At 38.2% G+C, this 17161-nt stretch overlaps 2 protein-coding genes across 7 annotated transcripts in view; both read right to left on the minus strand.

Moving 5' to 3' along the window:
* LOC106873104 (uncharacterized) overlaps positions 1-17161 on the minus strand; it is a 271061-nt gene that overhangs the window by 224255 nt on the left and 29645 nt on the right. The gene's annotated exons all lie outside the window — the stretch shown is intronic.
* On the minus strand, positions 123-17066 carry LOC149131511 (uncharacterized). Its single transcript, XM_089338909.1, has 2 exons — positions 16928-17066; positions 123-799 (listed from the first exon to the last, which is right to left on the minus strand). Exon 2 carries the CDS (start codon positions 797-799, stop codon positions 185-187), a length of 615 nt encoding a protein of 204 aa, XP_089195035.1. The 5' UTR covers positions 16928-17066; the 3' UTR covers positions 123-184.

The following is a 17161-nucleotide window of genomic DNA, read 5'->3' on the forward strand; positions in this document are numbered from 1 at the left end:
CCTGAACATTAAACTAATATACATGATTGTTGTTCCTTCGCCTGTCTTCAGCTTTTGTTTTCTGTAAATTTGGACTACATATAGACAGGGTGGGTGAAAAGTAAGTAGGCATTAAAAATTGGTAATAAAATATTGAAACAAATGATACGTGTTCTTTATTACATGAGAAAATGAAAGTAAATCTTCATATTTTATCGTAAGCACCAGTGGCCTCAACCAGTTTCCTCAAACAGGAAGGGATGAAATGAACAACCTTCTGAAGGACGTCATCTGGGATATTATTGAGAACCTCCTGAATCCATGTCTCCAAGTCACTCGGTGGGCAAGGTTTTGTCTTGTATACCTCCTCTTTTGTGAAACCCCACAGGTAAAAATCACATAGAATGAGATCTGGACGTCTTGGAGTTCTGGACTCGCAGTCTTCAGGTTTTAGCTCCTGTACACAATGGGGTTTCCATGGATAAAAATTCAATTCTTTATGCAACACCATACATATTATGTGTCTTGTTAGTCCACTTTCATGAGCTGCTTGATGTGCTGAATTTTGCGGGCTGCAATTAAACATTTCTTGCACTGTTGCCATGTTCTCCACTGATTGGGATGTGGTTGGATGGCCACTTCTTCTTGCATTGTTCACAGAACCCATGGTCATCAGCTTTGTATGACAACTTTTTATTGTCTCCGGACCATGCTTACCTTTCCATGCACGCCGCCATCTCTGAACCAAAACAACGGAATTCCACACTTCATGGCGTGCTGCTATCTTAGTTCGCTCCTCAACAGTCAAGCGACTGGCCATCTGGGAAATAACAAATAAGACAATAAAAAAATAAGAAATCCCCATTAGTGTTGTCTGTTTAAAAAATGTTTTCATCATGACTTCTGTAATACTAAAAATTCTATAAGCAATTTCTAATGTCTAGTTACTTTCCACCTGCCCTGTATATGTGTGTGTGTGTGTGTATACATTGTGCAGATAGAGTTCATTCACAATTTTCAACTGCTAATTTTGTGCATATTACTTTTTTTTTTTTTGCAGAATAATTTACTATAGAAAATATTGAACCCTGTCAATTTGTAGAAGAGGCATGGAGTCCTCCTTGGAATCCATTTCAACTGCCCTCCCTGTCATCCACAAGCAAGCTAATAATATTTCTCCATGACTAGATGTGTCTTCACAGCTAATATTAGATAAACATGACAAAGTGTAGCCTTGACCTTTGAACGAATAGTACACACCATCCAGTGGACTTCTACACAGTTTCCATCTTAGTTTCATTCACCCCAAAACTGTGAAAGGCATGAAACAATGGGACTGAACCCAGAACATCATGATTTTGAAAAACTTCTTAACTTTCAGTCACATTACTCATAGCTTAACTCCAGATCAGTTCTGATCCAGCACACCTAGGATCAAAATTCCAGTCATGACCATCACACCCATTTAAAAGGAATAGTGTATCTAGACTACATTATTCAATGCATCGTTAGGCGAGTACGGAGAAGTTTGAGAGAGTTTTAGGAGCTATTCCTAGTGCTTTGACATTCGTTTATTGGCTCACTTATAGGAAATCTGTTAAATGATCAGATATCAATCATTCACTTGCTTTTTGGGGTGAGGTGGGGAATCAACCAACACTACCTATGATCATTCTATTTTTTTGTTAGTGTGCATGTATGTATGTGTGCATGTGTATGTATGTGATAGGCTTCTTTTAGTTGGTGTCCACTAAACCTGCTTACAAGATTTTGATTGGATCAAGGCTATAGCAGAAGACAGTTGCCCAAAGTGTCATGCAGTGGGATTGCACCTGAAGTCATATATATATATATATATATATATATATATATATATATACTAGCAGTATAGCCTGGCGCTGCCCCGGGATTAAGCTTGGATTATTAAGTGATCGAGTGCTTTATTTCAAACCAAAATAAGTAACATCGACATCAGATTTGAGCGAAATCCGTTGAAATTGGTTTAGCTGAAGATGGTTTGCTGGCAATTTGATTGGGAAATCCCATAAGAAATCAGTTTATTGGTTATTTCCACTCATTGACTGTTTTTTTTTAAAGTTGCATTAGAGATCTGCATAGGAGAAGGTTGATCTGAAGGTTTGCATTGGGGATCTGGATTGGAGTAACTTAGGAAAACTTACCAACAGCCTTAAGCAAAAAGTAAGGGGCCTGTCCCTTCTAGGTTAACTCTAACCCTAACCATAAACCTTAACCCTAACCTTAACCCTAACACCAACCCTAATCCTAACCCTAACCTTAACCCTAATCCTAACTGTAACACCCTAGTGGAAATTGTGCAGGTGTTAATCTGAAAAATTACCAAACCCTTTTTGTGGTCCGAAAAATGGGTTGGGAGGTGAGGTGGAAATTTTACCCATTTATGTTACATACACCTCTTTGTTACATTGTTGTTGTGAAATATAAACAAAACTCTTTCGCTCCCAAAGTAGTATATGTGCGTGTGTGAGAGAGTGAGAGGGGGGAGAAAGATGAACGATTAAAAATACATAAATGATTTGTTGGACGCTTTCTGTTTCCCTCTTCCACTTTTTCGTTCCTTTTTTTTTTTTGTTTTTGTTAGACACTGGCAAACAAACTCTGTCTTGGTTACAAACATCTTCTTTGCTAAGACGCTTCTGTCTCCCTCTTCCACTTTTTCTTTCCATTTTTTTTGTTAGACGCTAGCAAACACTCTGTATCTCCCCCTCTTCTTCATGCGCGTACGCAGTTTGACTTCGCCATGTCAATAAACTTCAAAATTGGTAAAAGTTATGGTTGAAAATCGATATTTATAGGTATACGCGGGTACCGCAGAGAGAAAAAGTTGACGAAAATGCAGATAGGTTCATGACGAATCTCCTCCTAAAATTGGAGCGACATGCGTGCTAATTTGTGGACATGCATAAAGTACAATCATGTACACACGCACACACACACACATCCTGCCTTATATTTATATGATATCTATATAAATATTTATATATGTATATTCCCAGAAGCAAAAACTTAGGTCAATGCTCTGCAGACATAAGCAGGAAAATTCCTGTGAGCAAACACCTAGATCAATACCCTGCAGACATAAACCCAAAGTAGCAAATCTTCCCACTCTATCAATGCACCAGAAACACTTCAACAAATCCAATTCTGATAGAATAAGGAAAGAATGCTCATTAAAAAATATAAACTGCAACTAAATATCGTTTAATAACACACTAGAAAAAAGTAAAACTCAATTTCTCCACAAAAAAAAAAAAACAACCAGATATAACACATAATTCAAAAACTTTAGTAACAGGCTCCCTCCTTGGTTTCAAAACCCCAACTACAAATCACTAAACAACAACACCACACCCCTTCTCAAACACCAGTTGCTAACATCACTTCTCACTAGACCAATGAAATTTGATCTCCAATCAGAACTGAACCCCCAGAAAAAAACAAACTGACTCCTTAAGGGAATCAACCAACTGCAGCAGTTGATGACAATTAGGCAAAAACTAATGACAGAGTCCCTATAGGGAAGTCAACCAAGCAGAATACCAAACTTGGCCAAAACAAAAACGGGTTCTTTATCAAAATAAAGTGACATCATGAACCTAACACCAATCAAAATCTGTTCCTATGTACAGGGAACCAACCAGCCAACCAAACAAAAACACTAATGCCAAAACAAAATCTATTTTTTGACCAAAAACATCCACCAGAAAGAATAAGACGTCATCAAAATTATAACGAATTAAAAATTAGATTCTTTTGCATAAAAACATATATATATATACACAAGATATTCTCTGATTCCAAAAAAACTCCATTAAAAACAAAAAGCCCAGTATACGACGGAAAAAAGGACTACACACAACACAACAGAAACTGTAAAAAAAAAAGAATTTTGTTACTCTCTTCTCCTTTTCTTTTTTCTCTTGTATTCTATAAAAACTCAATATGATCCAACTTTTAGTAATGTACATTTATTATATTCATTGCCAAACATTTACTTTATGTGAACATTTGTTCATTGAAACATTTTTGTTCAATTTCTACTTCATATTTTTAAATTCTGTTAAAATCCCATTGTTTTATATATATTTGTACCATTGATAAACAAAAAATTGTTGAAACTAGTTTGGTATTTCAAAACAACTATTTCAAAACAACTACATATTTTTCAAATTCAGGTGCATTTTCCAAAACAAATTCTCATATTTTTTCTTGCAAGGGAATACACCTCTTCTTTCTATATGTATGCAGTTTCTTAACCTCTAACTCATCATTCCTCTGTCATCCTGTCATCCTCGGCTGTCTCCCGGAACCCATCTAGTGGCCTTGGCCATCCTCTCCCCTACCTTTGGGTAGTGCATAAAGTTTGAGTAATGTTTGCAGGTTGTAGGTACTGTTTTGCTTATGAATTCTTCCAATTGTAAGTTTTCTTTTCAGGTACACGACACTGCTTTCCCCCTTCCCAGGCTACAGGCCCACACCCCCAACACCCATACTGTTAGGATTGGCACTCTCAACGTCGGCACGCTGAAAGGTAGATCTGGTGAAATTGTTGAGATGCTTGAACAGAGACGCGTAGATATGTGCTGCATCCAGAAAGTAAGATGGAGAGGAGGTTCTGCGAGGTTCCTCACAGGCAAAGAACACAGGTACAAGATTTTCTGGGCAAGGAACACTGACGGGGTCGGGGGCGTAGGAATACTTCTAGCGGAGAAATGGGTGGATAAGGTTATCGAGGTCGTTAGAGTAAGTGACAAAGTACTTAAGATTAGACTAGTGCTTCATCATAGATTAGCTACTGTCATCTCAGCCTATGCACCTCAACCGGGGCTACCAGATGGTCTGAAAGACCAATTCTATGACACCCTCTTGCAAACTACCTTGTCGACAAGTGACAGGGACCTTCTCTTTGTGGCTGGAGACTTCAATGGTCATGTCGGACGTCGTGCTGGAGGCTTCCATGGCATACATGGAGGCTATGGCTTCAGTTCCCGCAACGAGGAGGGAACCAGACTGCTGGAGTTCTGTGATGCAACCCATCTTATGGTCTGCAATACCAACTTCAGGAAACCTGCCAGTCACCTAGTCACCTACCGCTCCGGCAGACACTCTAGCCAAATCGACTACATCCTCGCCAGAAATAGGGAAAGAGGGCGGCTTATAAATGCCAAAACCTACCCTGGCGAAGAATGTACCCCACAACATAGATTAGTAGTTAGCGACTTTGGGATCAAGGCAAAATGGGTGCCCAGAATTAGACCGGCTTGGAGGAGAAGGGTGTGGAAGCTTAAAGACCCTGCAAATGGACAGAGACTTAGAGACAAGTTACTTGAAGCATTTAACGAAATAGAAGGGGATATAGCATCATACAACGTGGAAGACAATTGGAGATTTCTACGGGACAACCTGTTGAAAGCCACCGACCAGATCTGTGGGTGGTGTAAGGTCCCCTCTCGACCCAGAGTAACGTGGTGGTGGAACAAGGAGGTAGACAGGGCTATTAGACAAAAGAAACAGGCTTGGAAGGACTGGAAGAACGGTGGTAGGGAATTGTACCAATGTGCCAGAAGGGAGGCTAGGCGACAGGTTTATTTAGCCAGAGGGGAAGCAGATAAGAAAAGATTTGCCAATGTTCTGCGCCGTGAGGACCAAAGACTCGAGGTATTTCGTGTTGCAAGACAGTGTAGGAGAGAGAATAGTGATGTCATAGGAGAGAAATGTATTCGCATGGATGATGGTACGCTTGCACTAAATGAGGATACAAAGAAAGAGGTCTGGAGATGCCACTACGATAGATTGCTTAATAAAGAGAATGAATGGGAGGAAGAGAGCCTGCCGTATGTCGACCCAATAGAGGGACCAGCTATCCGAGTTGATAGTACCAGGGTAGATAAAGCAATTAAGAGTATGAAGACCGGGAAAGCCCCCGGCCCATCAGGAATCACTGCAGAGATGCTCAAAATATCTGGCAGTGTTGGCTATAGCCTAGTCACCCGTATTACGAACCAGGTGATACACGAAGGAGTCATACCCAATGACTGGTGTAGCAGCATCATAGTCAACTGCTACAAAGGTAAAGGTGACGCTTTAGATACAAATAATTACAGAGGCATCAAGCTGTTAGATCAGGTTATGAAAGTTACAGAGAGGGTCATAGCCCAACTAATTAGGGAGCGAATCAATTTAGATGAGATGCAGTTTGGGTTCGTGCCAGGTAAAAGCACTACTGATGCCTTATTTCTAGTAAGACAGCTGCAGGAGAAATATCTAGCGAAGGATAAACCTCTGTACCTGGCTTTCGTTGACATGGAGAAAGCCTTTGACAGGGTCCCCCGATCCCTTATCTGGTGGTCAATGAGGAAACTTGGGATAGAAGAATGGTTAGTGAGAGCTGTGCGAGCCATGTACAGAGATGCTGCCAGTAAGGTGAGGGTTGGAAATGAGTACAGCAATGAATTCCGGGTAGAGGTAGGGGTCCACCAAGGTTCCGTCCTCAGCCCCCTCTTATTTATCATAGTCCTCCAGGCAATCACAGAGGAGTTCAAGACAGGTTGCCCCTGGGAGCTCCTCAATGCTGATGACCTTGCCCTAATTGCGGAGTCACTATCAGAACTAGAGTAGAAGTTTCAGGTGTGAAAGCAAGGACTATAATCGAAGGGCCTTAGAGTCAACCTAGCTAAAACCAAAATCCTAATAAGTCGGAAGGTAGATAAAACACAAACCCCTTGAGGTAGATGGCCCTGCTCAGTATGTAGAAAAGGAGTAAGTAGTAACTCTATAAGATGTACACGGTGCAAGCTATGGACACATAAGAGGTGCAGCAACATCAAAGGCAGGTTAACTAGGAAGTTAGTTTTTGTTTGTGGCAGATGTTCAGGTGCAATAAAAACTGTAAACAAACAGGAAACAACTTCTATCTCATTCCAGGGTGAAAAACTAGAGGTAGTCGATAGCTTCCGCTATCTGGGCGACCAAGTTAGTAGTGGGGGTGGGTGCGCTGAAAGTGTAGCTGCTAGAATAAGAATAGCCTGGGCCAAGTTTAGAGAGCTCTTACCCCTGCTGGCGACAAAGGGACTCTCACTCAGAGTAAAAGGCTGACTGTATGACGCATGTGTACGAACAGCCATGCTACATGGCAGTGAAACATGGGCTGTAACTGCTGAGGACATACGTAAGCTCGCAAGGAATGAAGCCAGTATGCTCCGTTGGATGTGTAATGTCAATGTGAATACCTGTCAGAGTGTAAGTATCTTGAGAGAAAAGCTGAACATTAGAAGCATCAGTTGTGGTGTGCAAGAGAGACGATTGCGCTGGTATGGACATGTGGTGAGAATGGATGAGGATAGCTGCGTGAAAAAGTGCCACACCCTAACAGTTGAGGGAACCCGTGGAAGAGGTAGGCCCAGGAAGACCTGGGCTGAGGTGGTGAGGCAAGACCTTCGTACATTGGGCCTCACCGAGGCGATGACTACTGACCGAGACCTTTGGAAATGTGCTGTGCGTGAGAAGACCCGGCAAGCCAAGTAAGATCGTTGCCAGTGCCCCTGGACTGGCTCTTGTGCGGGTGGCACATAAAAGACACCATTTCGAGCGTGGCCGTTGCCAGTATCGCCTGACTGGCCTTCGTGCAGGTGACACGTAAAAGCACCTACTACACTCTCTGAGTGGTTGGTGTTAGGAAGGGCATCCAGCTGTAGAAACTCTGCCAAATTTAGATTGGAGCCTGGTGTTGCCATCCGGTTTCACCAGTCCTCAGTCAAATCGTCCAACCCATGCTAGCATGGAAAGCGGACGTTAAACGATGATGATGATGATGATGATGATATATATATATATATATATATATATATATATATATATCTATGTGTGTGTGTGTATATATATATATAGGAAAATGAAAAAAAGCCAGAATGCTGAACTGGAAGCATATTTTAATAAAGATTTTTTCTAACCGGTTTTCATTGCGAAGAAGCAAATTATCAAGAAGGAGAATGAAAATTTTTTTTACAAAGAAGTTCAAAATGAAGAAAATAATATATAAAGTAATAATATATAAAAAAATAAATATACCTATACATTATATTGTCTTTGAGCTTTTGTAGTTCAATAGTAAATTGGTAGGAAAAATAAGGATGCATAAGAGTTGAGAGTTTTGTTAGGTTTAAAAAAAGGGGATTAAAAGTTTGTGTTAAGCAGGAAATGTGGTGTCAAAACAGGAAGTGTGTGTAAGGGGAGACAAGTGTTTTTAGTTGGAGTTATGAACTCTTTTTTTCAACAGGAAGTTTGTGTCTGTTCATAGAGAAATAAGGTCACTGAGGGGTGTGTGTGTTAAGAAATGGTTGGAATTTCTCTATGAAAAGATTCTCCTTGTTGATTCTTTCTTGTGTGGAGATTCTGTCTTTACATTGATAGAAAGGAAATATAATGAATTTAGGGTTTTTGTTTCTGGCGCAAGAGTCTATGTGGCCACTGAGTGGAATTTGGCGGTATTGAGGGAGGTTTATTTGTTCCTTATGGACAGCTACTCTTCTACGTAATGGGAGGCTCGTCTGTCCGATATAGATGTTTTGGCAACCTGCGCAAGTAAGGACATAAATGAGGTTACCCGAGGAACAAGAGAAATTGGTTTTAATTTTAAACTTTGTTCCTCGTTTGAAGGTAAATTCAGAGCCTTCAAGTAGGTAGGGGCAGGTGCCAAAATTAGGGCGTGCACATTTTTTAACTGATGGGGGTGGAAGTGGTGTATGTAGTTTGGAATTGGTTAATAATGTTTTCAAAAATTTGTGTTGCCTTTTGCATTTAAGGACTTTGTGTGTATTAATGATATTGTTCATTTTCGGGTTTGTGGTGAGTAAGGGGAGGTTTTGTTTAATTGTGGTGAATGCTTCGATGTTTTTGGGGTTATGGGTGGAGATGTATGGAAGTATTTTGGGGTTGGGTGTGTTATTATGTTGGTTGGTTTTTAGTGTGTTTTTGTCAAGTTCCTTGGCACGTTTTATTCCAAGATCTATGAGTGTGGAGGGATATTGGCGTTGTAACAGTGTTTTTTTGAGATCTTGTAAGTGTATTTCTCGAGTGGTTGGGTCAGAGACAATGGTGCAAATTCTTTTAGCTAAATTAAAGGGGATATTTATCTTGGTGTGTTTTGGGTGGCATGAGCTAAAAAGGAGGTATTGTTGTGAGTCTGTAGGTTTGTGGTAGATGTCGGTTGTGATTTGGTTATTAGGTGTTTTTATAATTAAGAGATCAAGAAAAGGGAGATGATGTTTGCTGAATTCCATAGTGAATTGAATGTTGGGATATATATATATATATGTATGTATGTATACACACACATATAAATATGTTGTGGTGATAGACATTAACACTCATGCGTGAATAAAGGATGGCCTTGTTGAACTCTTATAGAGTAACGTTATCAATGAAACGACAGAGGGCATTGGAGTCTCATGTGGCAGTAGTCAAAGTACATCGGGTGAATACATTACTTAACCTCTACTTCATTAAATCATATATCCAAACACAAAGATATAAAAGTGGCAATAAGCTATTTGAAGCTTGCATCAGATGTTAAAATTTTGGGGTATGAAACCAAAGAAAAATCGTTAACATGAAGAATTTATTGTCCTGCGTGGTATAGTTGCAACAGCAGCTGCAACTACAACAACAGTTGCTGGAATTAATGTTGAAGAAGTCTGAAAGTATTTCAGGGTCATTCATGCCAGACGGTGTAGCAAACTTAATTGGAGAATTCATTTATAGCCCAGAAGAAGGTATTATTTTCTCTGCATATTTTCGAAGATATGAAGACATGAAGAAGAATGTAGAAATTGGACCAAGAAGAAAGTGCGACTACTTTTAAGAAAGTTATCCCCTGCCAAATACAAAAAATATTATTGTACTTTTCGCAGCATTCAAACAAGTCAACGAAGAACTGAATAGACTTGAAAAGCTTAGAGTCATTGAAAAAAACTGATTATGCTAAATGGGTGTCCCCAACAGCTTTGTCAAGAAAATAAATAATAGAATCTGTGCTAATTTTTCAACAAGGTTAAATGTCATATAATTACCCATTACCAAGTCCAGAAGAAATTTTCGTGAAGTTGAATGGAGGAAATTATTTTTTTCAAAATTGGACTGATCTGAAGCATACCTATATGTACAAGTTGATGAAGAATGTTCAAAATTATTAACGATAAATGCCCATACAGGATTGTATAAATTTAATTGACTTTCTTTTGGTATAAAGATAGCACCAGGCATTTTCCAACAAATTATGGACCCTATGCTCGCAGGTTTGGATTTTGCAATACTTTGACAACATACTCATAAAAAGTGAATCTCATGGTCAGCATGCTGAGCAGGTTAATAAGGGCTTTGAAAAAAATTAAAAGATTGTGGTTTTAAGCGCAATAAAAAAAAGTGTGAATCTTTTGTGCCAAGAATAAAATATCTAGGGCAGATTATCAATGAAAATGGATGCAGACCAGACCCATCTAGGGTGAGTGCAATAAAAAAAATATGCCTCCCTCGACAAACATTACAATGTTACAAGAATTTGGGGCGGGGGGGGGGGGCTCGCAAATTACTACCAGGTATACATACCAATATGCATGCTTTAAGAACACTCCTGAATAACTTGTTAAAAAAGACATGAATTGGAACTGGTCGGACAAGTGCCAAAAGGCTTTTGAAGAATTTAGAAATGGTAGTGGCATCAGATGCTAGTGAAAGTGGTATTGGAGCTGTGATTTTACACAGATATGAAGATGGTAGCCTGAAAGTTGTATCTCATATTTCATGTTCCTTATAGCCGGCTGAGAAAAGTTACATTCAAATAGAAAAGGAAGCATTAGACATCATATTTGTGGTAAAGAAATTCCATAAATTTATACATGGAAGATTTCATTTGCAGACAGACCACCACCCATTATTGTCAATCTATAGACCAAAAAAGGATATCCCCCCCACACACAGCCAACAGATTGCAGCACTGGGGAGTAAACCTACTAAATTATGACTTCAAGATGGAGTATTTACCATCTAAAAAATTGGGACATGCAGACTGTTTGTCAAGGTTAATACCAAAATAAAGTGAACCACTAGAAGACAGTGATAGTGATGTTAAGAGCTGAAAATATAATAGTAGTGCATGAATTGCCTGTCACATTGGAGGAAATAAAAATTAAGGCAGAGATAGACAACTTTATCATGAAAATGAAAAAAATAGTGAGATCAGAAGAAACATAAAAAAAAATATGTGCAGCTGGATGTAACAGTTTCGAATTTGTATTCAATATGTGATAATGTGCCTATATATGCACAGAGGGTCAGAATGCCTGTCTCACAACAAAATCGAATGTTAAAGGAATTCCACACTGGACATCCAAGAATTTCTAGGATGAAGTCACTTCTGAGGAGTTATGTTTACTGGCTAAAATTGGATCTAGACATTGAGAAGTTAGTAAAATCCTGCAGAGGTTGTGCCCTTGCAGCAAAATCACCACCTATAAAATTTCAACCTTGGCCCAAGATCGATATTCCAGGCTACACATAGACTTCGCAGGATCATTAAACAGATCATATTATTTAATAGTGGTAGATACCTTTACAAAATGACCAGAAATGTGTAAATGTAGAAAACTGATCTCATAGTAACAGTGGATTTTCTACACAAACCTTTTGCAAGGTATAGCGTCTCAGATACCATAGTTCCCAATAACAGTACACAATTTACAGCGAATGAACTTACGAATTTTTGCAAGATGTTTTCAATCACTTCTTCTCCATTATCACCTAAGATTGAACGGACAAGCAGAATGCTTTGTGGACACATTCAAAAGAGCGCTAAGGAAATCCAGAAATGAGTTAGTGGATGATATAGCATTGATACAATTCCTGAAAGTTTACTATGTAATGCCAAGCCCAAATATCCCTTCACGCATGTCACCTGCTGAACTGATGTTCACAAGAAAAATTAGCTCAGTTTTTGACAAGTTTTTATCTGGAAGAAAAATAAAAACTAGAGAAAACACTAAAAATATGACCAAGTATTTAAAAACCGGTGACAATGTGTTTTCCAGAGTGTACAGAAATGGAAAAGAAGATTGGGAAGACAGCAAAATAATAAAACAGATCAGTAAAATGACATACATGGTGAAAGGTTCAAAATGGGAACATAAAAGTCACATACATCAGCTGAAAAAGGTTTGCCGAAGAAAGAGTTACAAGGAAAGAAGTACCCATGGAAGTTCTCTATGATATTTTTTATGTGCTGACTCTGCATGAAATTATCGAACAAAGGCATACCAATATAAGAAAGAGAAAACATGGAATTGTTGGAGGTAGTTCCAAAATGAAAAAATATTAAGCTTCAAGGGAAGTAAATCTCAAAAGGGAGATGCAGAAAAAAAAAGGAAAATTTTATTCACTTCCAACGGAAGTCAATCTCAAAAGAGATGTGGTGATAGACATGAACACCCCTGTGTCACTAAAAGATGGACTCATCAAACTCTTATAAAGAGTAATGTTATTGTTGAGATGACAATGGGCATTTGGAGTCTCACATAGCGATAGTCGAAGTACATCATGTGAATGCATTGCTTTACCTTTGCTTCATTAAATCACATATCCAAACGCAAGGATATAAAAATATATAAAGACAAGTGTCACATCCAAGATGTCCTTCCTTTTGTTTCATATGATGGTATTTGGTTGCTAATGTTAACAGGTCATATGACTACATAGAAAACAATGAGTGGGGAGGGAGAGCTTTCTCCTTGGCATTCTTGTCATTTTAATTACATTGTTGCTGTTGATCTTGACCTATTAAATGTTCTCTGGTGCCATCTCATTAAACCAAACTCTGTATTCCAGAATCTTTGCTGTTTGATTCTCATCTAAGCCAGAAATCTTAAGATTATACTGTCACTCAAGTGTGAGTGGCCACACTTGACTGAATGACAGACACAGACTGTGGATATACCACCACTATGTCCAAGGTGATCCTTCCAATGCATCCATCTTTTCTACCTTACCTCACCCATCCTCACCCACAAAGACTTGCATGAAAAGGAAAAACTGTTCCAAACAGCAACAACTGTTTCACAGACCATTCTTTACATTAAAATGACACTTCTCCTTTATGTGTTAACATTTCCTTTTAAAAAACAAAAATGTCCATATTCTGTAGAACTTACAGCCATTCTTAAACTAACATGGAATTGGTTTCAGAGAAATCATTATAAAGAGAATAAAACAGAAAAGAAAAAAAAAACCCAGAGATCTACAAGGAATATTATCATGTGATATGTAAGCTGTAGAATTATTTCCTTTTTTCTTTCCTTCCACTCTTTCTTGCTTTCCAGTTTTCAGAATCTAATTTACAAATCTTGATGAAGTGAAAAATGTCCCATGCTAGTTGCTATTTTCTCTCTTATTATCAGCCTCACTTTTATACAGTCTCACTTGAGACAACTTATTTCCAGGTTTGGCTAGTTTTCTATTTTGGTGCTGGTTTTGCTTCCTTTGCTTTTTTTTCATTGTTTTGCTTGGTTTCTTTCTTTCTTCTCTCTATTCATTCATTCATTCATTCATCCAGTCCTTTAATAATAATTTATTTGCCACAAGTGCAAGGAATAAGGAGGGTGACAGTATAAGGAGAAATTACAAAAATGGTGGTGATGAAAAATTTAAAAAACATAACAATGGAAAGTGACAGTGTACAAAAAAAATGAAAATAAATGTTTCAATGGGGTGAGGAATAGTTAACTATGACTATAAAAGTAATAATAACAATAATAATGATGATGGACTCTCCCATCAAAGACAACATATAAGTGTTTAGTTTTTGCTGAATGACCTGCACAAATGATTTGTATGTGTTCATTCCCTCCATCAAATTGACATCGCTGTACAAGTGCACAAGTGTGCCACATGTCAGATGTCAAAATGATTATAGAGCAACGTGAAATGTAGTGTTCTGCTCAAGAACACAATGCACTGCTAGATCTGGGAATTGAACTCATCATCTAGCAATCATGAGTGCAACACCAAAACCACACACCTTCATAGCAATAATAATAATGGTTTGAAATTTTGGCACAAAGCCAGTAGGAGGAGTAAGTCAATTACATCAACCCCAGAGTTCAACTGGTACTTATTCCATCTACCCTGAAAGGATGAAAGGCAAAATCACATAATAATAATAATCCTTTCTACTAAAGGCACAAGGCCTAAAATTTCAGGAAAAGGGGCTAGTTGATCACATCAACTCCAGTATTTCACTGGTACTTAATTTATCGACCCTGAAAGGATGAAAGGCAAAGTCGACCTTGGCAGAATTTGAACTCAGAATAGAAAGACAGACAAAATGTCACTAAGCATTTTGCCCATCATGCTAACAATTCTGCCAGCTCACCACCTTAATAATAATAATAATAATAATAATAATAATAATAATCTACTATAAGCAAAAGGTCTGAAATTTGGAGGAAGGGGACGAGTTGAATTCCTCAACCCCAATACTTATTTTATTGACCCTGAAAGTATGAAAGGCCAAACTGACCTCAGCAGAATTTGAATTCAGAACAAAGACAGATGAATACTGTTCAGTGCAGTAACCATTGTGCCAACTCGCTGCCTTCTTAATAATAATAATAACAATGATGATTTCAAATTTTGGCACAAGGCCAACAATTTTGGGGGAGGGGTTAAGTCAATTTCATTTACCCCAGTGCTCAACTGGTACTTATTTCATTGACCCCAAAAGTATGAAAAGTGAAGTCAACTTTGGCTGAATTTGAACTTAGAATGCAAAGATAAACAAAATGCTGGTAAGCATTTTGCCCAACGTGCTAACGATTTTGCCAGCTTGCCACCTTAACGATAATAATAATCTTTTCTACAAAAGCACAAGGCCTGAAATTTTGTGGGGAGGGAACAAATTGATTACATCGACCCCAGTGTGTAACTGGTACTTATTTCATTGATCCCGAAAGGATGAAAGGCACAATGGACAAAAACACAAACTCAGTAATACTATCTCTAAAACCATAAAAAATAAAGGACAAGGCCATTTGTGTTTCTGAAAAAAAAAAAATAACCCATCTCATTGGAGATTAAGAGTTATTTAAGATATGTAGCTGGCTAGTAGATATTGTGATAAGGTTACTAAATAAAAGAGAGACAGACAAGACAGACAGAGAGAGCACACTTGATATAAAATGGGGAACTGGGTTATATGTAAATGGGAATACCAAGAAATAAGAGCAGACATGATTGAGTAGCAAGAAGTTTGCTTCGTAACCAAATCGTTCCGGGTTCAGTCCCACTACATGGCACTTTGGGCAAGTATCTTCTACTATAACCTCGGGCCAACCAAAGCTTTGTGAGTAGATTTGGTAGAAGGAAGTGGAAAGAAATCAGTCATGTAAAATATACGTGTGTGTGTGTGTGTGTGTGTGTGTGTGTGTGTGTGTGTGTGTGTGTGTGTGTCTTTGTGCCTGTCCCCTACCACCGCTTGACAACTAGCTAGTATCGGTGTGTTTATGTTCCTGTAACTTAGCAGTTCAAAAAATAAGCCTATAGAATAAATATCAGTCTTAAAAAAATAAATAAGTACTGGTGTCAATTTATTCACCTAAAATTGTTCAAGGCGGTGCCCCAACATGGCCACAGTTGAATGAGTGAAACAAATAAAAGATAAAAGACAAATCAGAAGGTACATGGCAATCAAATAATGGCAAGAGAATGAAGAGCAAAAAATCTTCAACAGAAGAGGAAGGGAAAGAGGAGAGAGAAAAAAAGGAGTGTGTTATAGTTTACATGATCCTTTCATAAACACATGGTCCCAGATTTGGTCTTTCTGTCATAGTATCTTGGGCTAATGTCATTTTCTAGAGTCTTAAGTTTACCTGCATCTTGTGAGTGGAATTGTGAGCGGAACTGTGTGGAAGCCTGTTGAACTGAATTTTCATTGTTGAACTCCATAGATTAACAGCTCAGGATCAGGCCTGACTTTAGGCTAAACAATAACAGCTAATAATTTATTAGATATAATTAATAACACACCAGGTTCCCAAAAATTTTGGTATGGTATTAAAATTTTTTTTTTTATATTGTAATTAGTAAACATTAGGGTTGCCAGCTTCTAATACACCAATCAGAACTTCAGAATATTTAGGGTGGTGTGAGTGACGAGAGTGTTTGTAACTCAGTGCAGCAGAAGGGGGTAAGCCAGAGCAAAGGATCTGAGAAGCTGATGCCCTTTCAATGAAATGAAAGCACACTGGCTTCCACTCACAAGATATAGATCAACTTAAGACCTTACCCAAGACACTATGACACAGAGAGACCAAATCTGGGACCATGTGTTTATGAAAAGAACATGTAAACTATTCAGCTATTCAAAACCTCTTTTTTTCCAGTAGATCCCCATCAAAGACATTCTAGCCTTGACAATAACAGACTTTCAATTTTATCTTTTTTTTTTTTCAGACATGACACATTTAGTCATCTTATAGATCTCAGTGTTTGAAACAGTAGCATATCTCAGTTATGTGTAGCATATCCCAGATTGGTATAAATGTATTGCTCATATATCATTTAATGTAAGTTTAGTGCTCTTATGTATTAATGTAAAGTCACATATGGGGTTCAAAAGGGCCAACAAAGGTTTTAAAATGTTGTAACTGCTTGATCTCATGTCAAACTGATAAAGCAGACCTATTATCAAAAACATTCCCCTTTCCATCCATTACTGTTTTTTTAAGGGTATCTGCATACAACTACATTATCTATCAGTGTTCCATTCTCTAATTTTAAGATTTTCCATAATTTTTGCAATGTAGTTCTGGCAATGTTATACCTGCAGGTTTTCAATGAAAAATTATCAGAAATTGTGAAGACTTGCCTTTATAACAGACTTTCAGGCTTTTCTTACACAACAGTGAGATGAAATTGAGAGTAAATTGAAGTAGTTGTCTGTTGTTATTTCCACAGGGTTCTCAATGTTGTACCCACTTCTAACAATGGTGTTGACATCCTGTAGATCGCAGCTGATGCTATCTGTTTAGAAATATTTGCAAGGAAGTTGAAACATATGTGACAGACATGATTCAATAGTGAATTAAACAGTAATGGAGCA

The sequence above is a fragment of the Octopus bimaculoides genome, chromosome 21 (assembly GCF_046866305.1).
Source record: "Octopus bimaculoides isolate indiv1 chromosome 21, ASM4686630v1, whole genome shotgun sequence".
NCBI classification, from domain to species: Eukaryota; Metazoa; Mollusca; class Cephalopoda; order Octopoda; family Octopodidae; genus Octopus; species Octopus bimaculoides.

Bases quoted from the DNA above. Each gene is read 5' to 3' on its own strand.
- LOC149131511 (XM_089338909.1), bottom strand. From the start codon at position 799: ATGGCCAGTCGCTTGACTGTTGAGGAGCGAACTAAGATAGCAGCACGC.